We start from the raw sequence: 8,155 nt of genomic DNA, 5'->3' as shown, positions 1-8,155 counted from the left end.
AAAAAAAAAAAAAAAAGCCAGGCACAGTGGTGCACACTTTAATCCCAGCACTCAGGAGGCAGAGGCAGGGGTTGGGGGTGTCACTGAGATCAATGCCAGCCTGTTCTACATAGCAAGTTGCAGGCCAGCTGAGGCTACAGGGAGACCCTGTTTCAACAAGACAAAATAAACAGCTGGAGAGATTGCTCGGCAGTTAAGAGCACTGGCTACTATTGTAGAAGACCTGGGTTCAATTCCCAGTGCCCACATCATGGCTGACAGCTGTCCTTATCTCTAGTTCCAGAGGATTTGATGCCCTCTTTGGCTCCACAGGTACTACATGACATGGTCCATACAATGCAAGCAGAGTACTACAAAAATTATTAAAACAAAAATTAAGCAGGTAACATAACTTTAATCATCTTAATTAAAATATTTTAAAATTATTTGCTGAATATCTTATATTTTTCTATAAGCCTTGGAAATCCACTCAAAAAACATCACACCACTTTTGGTTTCTTTTTTCATTTAAATCTATTTAAATTTTAAGTTGAGCTGAGTCACACTGGCCAGCTTTCAGGAGCTCAATGTAAAGTGTGTGTAAGTCACAGTCACGATCATGATCCTGGAGGAGCAAGTCTAATTGCTCCTAGCAGAGAGCACAGTACACACCTAGAAGCAACTCAGAAGGCTGGGCAGAGGTGTGTCCATCACTTACTTTTCAGCAGCTGTTCCTTCAATCACTTCATATACAAAAACCCCAGAACTCACATCAGGGAAATCTGGATCTTGCCTCTTCATTTCTTGGAGAAGGCTGGGAGCATTAAGAAAGTTAGCAAACACAGTGATCCCTTGAGCCCTGGGCACAGGCTGGCCTATCTCCTCCCCATCTATTCAGCTGGATGCTGGCAAGTACAAATCCCAAATTGCAAATCCCACGCAACCAGTCATAAGCTTGCTAGGCTGTGCACTGTCCCTCTAAGCAATGCTTTGCATCTGGACATGGTACAGCCCAGTCAGGGTGAAAGTTACGAGTGCAGGCAGAGACACAGCCCCACAACAAACAGCCTGTGACCACAAAGTTCTTGCTGCCGTCCAAAGGCTTTAGCTTTCCTGGTAAGACTGCCCAGCAATAGCCTTGTGCCTCTAAGGACCAACCCAGACAGAGCAGCCCCATGCTTACTTTAGAGTGAGGGGTAGCATTCGCAGGCCCAGATATTTCTTCTGGGAAGGTGCCTTTCCTGGAAAGGAAGATCAATCTATGACTCACAATAACACTTCCTTTTCGCTTAAAAGATACCTAAGTCCCAGATCTCATCATTGAATCTGGCCCTGCACCCGAACATCAGTGTGCTACAGAGAGAATGTCGGTGGTCAACACAGACTGCAGCGGGCAGGCTCTCTTCTACGCTGTTCATCCCAAGAACATACAGGTATATCTCATGCTTAGTTTTGTGCCTAGACCCCCAATATGGTCACTAGACCCCTGTCACAGCTCTGAGAACCAGTGCCTGAACACCATAAAGAAGTCAAGTTCCAAAAGATGGAGGTGCCCTTGAGAAACAGAACAAAGAGCTCCCAATTCCCGTCACCTTTCAATTGTCGCTCATGGTATTCTGCCAAGAACTGTCTGATCCGATCTGAGGGAATCGCAAGGGAGATCCCAGCAGTCACCTTCAGTGTGTTTATGCCAATCACATCGCCATCCTGGTAGGAGAGGAAACGGACATCATTGAGTCATGCAACTTTGCAAACTGAACTGTGCGGCATCAGAGCAAGCTGAGGAAAAGTGACATAGTGACTTAGGGTGGAAACGGGGGTGAGAGGAAATCTGTACCTCATTAGAGAAAAACACGTCACCTTACAGGGCAATTAGTGTGACCACAGAGGAAAAGGGAGCTTTACAGATACAAAAGTTAGGCTTTTTTCAGGTTCAAAGAGTCAAGGCTTGCCAAGCATGGTGGCACAGTCCTTGAATCCCAGTGCTCAGGAGGCACAGACAGGCAGATTTCTGTGAGTTTACGGCCAGTCAGGGCTATATAGTGAGACCCTGTCTCAAAAAAAAAAAAAAAAAGAAAAAGGAAGGAAAAGAGAGAAAGAAAAAGAAAAAAAAGCCAAGTATGGAATATTTTTAATATCTAGCTCACTTTTAGTAAACATTAATTTTTTAAGTGATCCATAATTTACATTTTGATAGAGATAACAAGATACTAGGCATGGTGTCACACACCTGCAATCCCAGCACTTAAGAGGTGGAGGCAGGAAGATCAGGAGTTCCAGGTCATCCTCAGCTACATGTTGAATTCTAGACCAACCTGGGCTACATGAGACCCTGTTTTAAAAAAAACCCAGAACCCCCACAAAAGTCTGGCTCTTACAAAGAACCTGGGTTTGATTCCCAGCGCCCCCATGGTGACTAACAACCAATAGCAACTCCAGTTTCATAGGAATCTGACGCCCTCTATGGACTTCCTTGGGCATTGCACGACACCAGTGCACTTGCATACATGTAGGCAATACACTGATACACACAAAATAAAATTTAAAAAAATTTTAAAGATATTTACTGGTAATGTATTGCTTTGAGTTGAATTGTGTCTCTTTAAAAATGAAACTAAAAAAAAAACATGGAAAAGACAAAAGCTGTTGGATTGTTGGGTAACAGCCCTTCAGTGGAACGCTCTGTCAGCAATCAGTGGACCATGGGGAGAGCCACAGTCAGCTGAGCTGAAGCTGTGAAGGAGAAAACGCTCTCCTGCTCACGTCCTTCATTCCCTAGCCATGTGAGGCAGTGGGAACATACTTCTGGTCATACACAGATGCACAGGCAGTAGTTTAGTAGTTCTGGAGTGTGGCCTGAAGTGCTGTGCTTCATGCCTGCTCTAGGAACTCAGTGTATCATTGAGGAGACAGGCACAAAAAGTTACAGAGGGTTAGAGAAGTGGCTCAGCAGCTAAGAGCACTGGCTGCTCTTGCAGAGGACTCAGGTTCAGTTCCCAGCACCACCATGGCTGCTAACAACTGCAACTCCAGTTCCAGGGTATCTGACACCCTCTTTTGGCCTCCTCAGGCACTACATGCATGTGGCACACTCACCTACACGCAGGCAAAACACTCATACACATGAAAAATAAAAATAATTTTTTTTAATTATATACAATGTTATGAGTAGAAAGCACTCTGTTGGCTGCAACTGAACAACAGAGTCTGCCTGGCATGTGCAAGGCCCTGAGCTCCATCCCAGGACTATCAAGAATGAAAAGGAAGAGAGAGAGAATGTAATGTTTAAAGATGAAGCAAAAGCTCCAAGGACTTTGGAAGCCTGAGTCTAGCACTGCACTCAAGTTTCCATATGTGGATGAGCAGGTAGAAACCTTGGTGTAGCCTCTAGAGGCACTAAATAAAACCTAAGAATAACATGCACGGTAGAAAATGCATTCTGGTTGTGGCTCTTCTCTCATGTATAGGCAGGTGAAGACTAAAAACCCCAGAGAGCTCACATTATGTAACAGGCAAGGGGTCTTCAAGGATATATACCACATAGCACAGTTGGTCTGTTGGCATAGGTCTGAGTTTAATATCCAGGGCTTTTGGGAACTGTCCCATGGCAACAGAAAATATGTAGAAGAGGAAAACTTGAAAAGAGACCACAGCCAGGGCCCCTGGAGCTCTTGGTGGGATGAGATCACACACTGGCAGGATAAATCCATCACAGTTCTAATTTTTTCTGTTTACTTAAGACATGATAAAACATGATTCCTCAGTCTCTCCACAAGAGTGGAACCCAGTCTGCATCACTGAATTTGGAAAGTGTTTAAAGTTAGGAAGAAATAGGAAGCAGCAAGGAAAACGGCCACTCACCAGGTTCACCAGAGGTCCACCAGAGTTCCCATGCTAGAGAGAAGTTGAGAAGGCCGTCGGTTAGTTGAGGGGCACATCTCCACTCAGTTACACGTAGTTCCCAATCAGGTAACAGAGCAGCCTGCTCTAGAGCGCTGCTGCTCCCCAAGCAGGCAAAATCATGCCACCCACCATCCCCACAACAAGGCAGTGTGGGTAAAAGGCAAAGCAAAGGGGCCCCACAAAGGTGCAGTGCTGGCTGGTGACCTATGTAATGAGTCCCAAGCATAGATGCCGGTTATCACATCAAGCACACTTGATTCTGACACCATGGCACTGAAGCCTTCTCTTAGGGTCTAACTGACCCCGGGCATATTCAAAAGACCAAAGGGGAAAAGAGACCACTCTAAAGTTTTCTTCTCGCTAAAACCTGCCAGTATCTTCTGGGCTGAGGACAGACTTTCCGAGTTACTTACATTAATGATGGCATCGGTCTGGATATAGTCCATGTCTGAATCCTTCAGCCCCAGCTCTTTGCCTCCTCGTTGTGTGGTGCTGACAATCCCTGCAGTCACTGTGTTCTGCAGGGAAAATGGGCTGCCCAAAGCCACCACAAACTCTCCAGCCCGAAGATCAGATGACCTTCCCAGCAGTAATACAGGGAGGTCAGTCTGCACATGGGTGCAAGGCGATGACGTACAAAGGAAGGAGAGACAGCAAAACAAGAATGTCACACAGTATCTGTTGGCAGTGGACGGTGCCCACCTCAGCAGCCTCCCACACAGGTCTTTGCCTTGTTCTTCCTCAAAGTCTACGAACCACCAAACCAACCTCTCTCTTCAGTAAGAAGACTGATATAATCTCTAAGATCAAAAACTTGTTTTATAGAAATTACTATTAATAAGTCACCAGTGAAATGACTGACATTAGCAATCCATTTAGCACTTCCAGCTCAAGTGCTTCTGATCAGTGTGCCTCGGTCACAGGCAGGACAGAGATCACCTGGAACAGCATTTCTCAAACTGTACTGTGCACATGGCCCTGGGGGGTCTTATCAAAATGCAGATTCTGACTCGGTAGGGCTGGACAGCATCTGAGATCAGGGATTTCTAAAGAGGTCTCAGTTGCACACCACATCTCTTCAAATGTTCTTAGCAGCCTTGGGCTCCTCACAAGTGATTTCTTCAGAAGCAGCCGGTGCTGAAGAACAAATCACAGGAGGGGAAAGGGCTGCTAGACATTTAACAGAGATTGCCAGGGATGTACAGAAGACAGAAGAAAACACATAAAAAGAGGGAGCGAAGCCCCCTGGCGAGCCCTCCTTCCATGAGACTGCTGGCTTAGTGTCCAAGCCTTCCCTCATGGCCAGAAACAGGCTTGGGACTGGAATTCTCTCCTCACTCGCTGGTAGAGGTGATGGCTCAGGGGGGCTAGGCCAGGCTGCATGGACCCTCAGACTTGGCTAAGTTTCCAAGATCTTCCAGGTAGACCTGGAATCAGGCCTGGGATTGGGTCAGGCTGGAAGGTGTGAGGGAACGTCCCATGCTACTGTATGAATTCTGTGGAGGAACAGCATACTGCAGACCTTAGAGTGGGCTTAGTGCCCCAAGTTGGTCTGCAGACATTGCAGCCCCAAAGCCAGACATAAGTTAGAGTGGAGAACAGCTCGAGGAAGTCTCCCCTGGGCTGCCACCCAGGTGTGGTGAAGGAGAAGGTGGAACCAAACCCCAAAGAGACCCAGGACATGAAAGCCTGAAGAACTGGACCAAGCTGCAGGCGAAGGAGAGCCCCTGTGGAGCCAGCAAGCCACGTGGGGCTAACGCTGGGCCTTCTCTTTGGAAATGGGCGCAGGCAGACCACCGGCAGCTCTGAGGCTCTCTTGCCAAGATTCACAAGCATGTGTAAGCTGCTGTCCTACTGCAGAAGTGGAGGAAGCTGACAACCACCAGAACTTTCAGGAGACGGTCAAGGCAGTCAAGTGATGACTGTGGAGAACCCTGAGAGAGGAAGCCGGGAGTCTGCCCCAGCAGTGCCCACAGCCCACCCTGTAGCCAATCAGCCTCCCCAATCAGCCTCCCCCACAGCAGCTTGGGCTAAAGGAGGAGGAGGTGTGGTGGAGTTCTGCAACTCAGAGGTGAAGGCAAACGTTCAAGCACTGACCATTCCCAAATGGAGGATGTGGCTGCAGGATCCTTTGTGGGAGAGTGTCCTTTCCTCTGTCATCGGGGTCCCAGTTTAGTAACCCAGGCCACGGAGCCCCACCTGCTCTGCCCATGGGTCCCTTTTCCTCAGGGTGAGTGAAGCCTTTCCGTCTTCCCCTATGGCAGCTCTGGACTTCCATGCATTCAAACTGAGGCCCTGCTCTGACCAGGAACGAGGAGCAGAGGGCAGGTGAAGAGAACCTGGGGCCTCAACCACCAGGCAGTTTGGGAGATTAAGTTCTTTATTTGATAAGGATGGATTGCAAAAAGGAAAGGTGGGGGCAGGAAAGTGGGGGGTTGGAGGGACGCTAGAGATCAGTGATGCTCTTGATTTTAATCCTCATATCACTAATCGCTTTCGTCTTAAGAAGCCTGGGACACAATTAGAGACACAGAGAAAAGCTAGAGGGAAAACAAAACAAAAACAAACAAAAACTGGAATAGTAGATGCAGAGAAGTGTGGAAGAAAGTATCAGCAGACTGAAATACCCAGAAAGTCTGATTCAGCTCTCCACTACTCACGTCTGGCTCAATTTTAATCAGTGCAAGATCCAGTTTATGGTCGATGTCCTTGACAGTGGCTTCATACCGGGCCCCACTCTGGAGTTCCACCTGGATGCGCTGCTGGTTGGTGAGGACGTGGGCATTGGTGACGATGAGCCCATCCTCAGACACTATGAACCCAGAGCCACTGGAGGCAGGGATTTCCTTGTTGCTGAGAGGTGATCTGTCCCCAAACAGAAAAAAAACAAGAACATCAGGGTCCAGCCACCGGCAGTGGGTCAGGGGAGCCTGGCTCCATCTACCATATCTCCACCAATTTTCTCAAGCGGTGTCCTTTTCCCTGTCTGTATCTGCATCGTTTCCATGTGTAAACGAACCAGGTGTTGCATGGCCCAGCCATCTTTTGTAAACAGGAGTGAGCGGGATCCAGCTCCCCTTTTCCAGAAACCCTGCTCTCTGCAAGCTGTGGGCTGGGCTGCAAAGAAGCCCCGCCCTGTGCTAACACTGTAGACTAACGCTCAGGTCACAGTGTCAGGGACTCACGCAGTTGGGGTTCCATGACCAACGGGCCTCGCGGCATGGGACAAATGAACCCAGCTCTCTATCTGAGTCTCCTTGCATCCAAGGGATGAGCTGGGGGATGGACAAGACCACCATGGAAATGTTGAATAAGCTCCTACAACCTTAGGTTCTCCCGGTGGATGTGAGGGAGAAACACCAGGCGCCCAACCGCAGAGGTGCAGCTTGAATGTGGATCCCGAATCTTTCCGTCTGCTCTTGGCTCTCCAGTGAACAACCTTTAATAGATTCCTTAGTCTACAGCCATTCACAGAGACCGCCCCCCTCACTCCCCGCGGGAGCTGGGGATGAAACTTGGGGTCTCCCGCTTGCTCGACAAGCTGCGCCGATGAGCTGCACCCCAGCAACCTCTGTGAGCCTGTTTCCTCCCCGTGTTTCCAAGATCCGATGACTCCCCTAGAGGAGCTGGAGCTGCCCCACGTGGGGCAGTTGGCCTGGAGGCAGGACCATTACCTACGGAAGAGCTGCAGGTGAACCACTGAGGGCGCCACCTTCTCCACCACCTCGGCGATGAAGTTGTACTTGCCTCGGAGCCGCCCTACGCTTCTGGTTCCTGCGAAGAGACGTTCCCTCCTGGGGGCCAGGGGCGCTTCGTTCCCTGGCATGGAGGTGCCAGATCTCAAATTCCCGCCCTCTCCCCTCTCTCCCTCCCTCCTTGTCCTTCCTGGGACAGGTTGACTGCGGACCCCAGCGTGGCCCTATCTCGAAGGACCCGGACCGTCAGAGGGAAAAAGAAAATGTGTGGCAGCCGGTAAAATACATAAATACTCATATATACTCAATCTATAGTACATATTCATGCGGCAAGAACACTAGAAACAAAAGCTCCGGCCCCTGCAGCTCGTGGAGGGCTGACCGCGCCATTGAGAGCCATCGTCAGCTGCGCCCGGCTCACCTGCGTCCCCGCAGCCTCCCTTCTGCACCGGCACAGCCGGGAGCGCTCCCCGCAGGCGCGCGGCGCGGTTCTCCGCCCGGAGCGCGCACAGGCTGGGGTAGGTGCGCCCGTCGCTGCCGCACACCGCGCCCTCCGCGCAGCCGCAGGTGCCCAACCC

At 49.6% G+C, this 8,155-nt stretch overlaps 1 protein-coding gene across 1 annotated transcript in view; it reads right to left on the bottom strand.

The window, feature by feature from the left end:
* The window catches only part of Htra4 (HtrA serine peptidase 4), a 13,246-nt gene that overhangs the window by 4,309 nt on the left and 782 nt on the right, over positions 1-8,155 (bottom strand). The window contains exons 2-9 of the mRNA XM_029568522.1: positions 7,999-8,154; positions 7,557-7,701; positions 6,543-6,747; positions 4,296-4,490; positions 3,841-3,873; positions 1,572-1,686; positions 1,163-1,220; positions 698-793 (exon numbers count right to left, since the gene is read on the bottom strand). Of these exons, the coding sequence (XP_029424382.1) occupies positions 698-793; positions 1,163-1,220; positions 1,572-1,686; positions 3,841-3,873; positions 4,296-4,490; positions 6,543-6,747; positions 7,557-7,701; positions 7,999-8,154 (1,003 nt within the window). The remainder of the gene's footprint in view (positions 1-697; positions 794-1,162; positions 1,221-1,571; positions 1,687-3,840; positions 3,874-4,295; positions 4,491-6,542; positions 6,748-7,556; positions 7,702-7,998; position 8,155) is intronic.

This window comes from Nannospalax galili, unplaced genomic scaffold (assembly GCF_000622305.1).
Source record: "Nannospalax galili isolate Female #2095 unplaced genomic scaffold, S.galili_v1.0 scaffold1871, whole genome shotgun sequence".
Lineage (NCBI taxonomy): Eukaryota > Metazoa > Chordata > Mammalia > Rodentia > Spalacidae > Nannospalax > Nannospalax galili.
The sequence above is the reverse complement of the archived record's forward strand: the minus strand, read 5'-3'. Positions and strand labels throughout refer to the sequence as shown.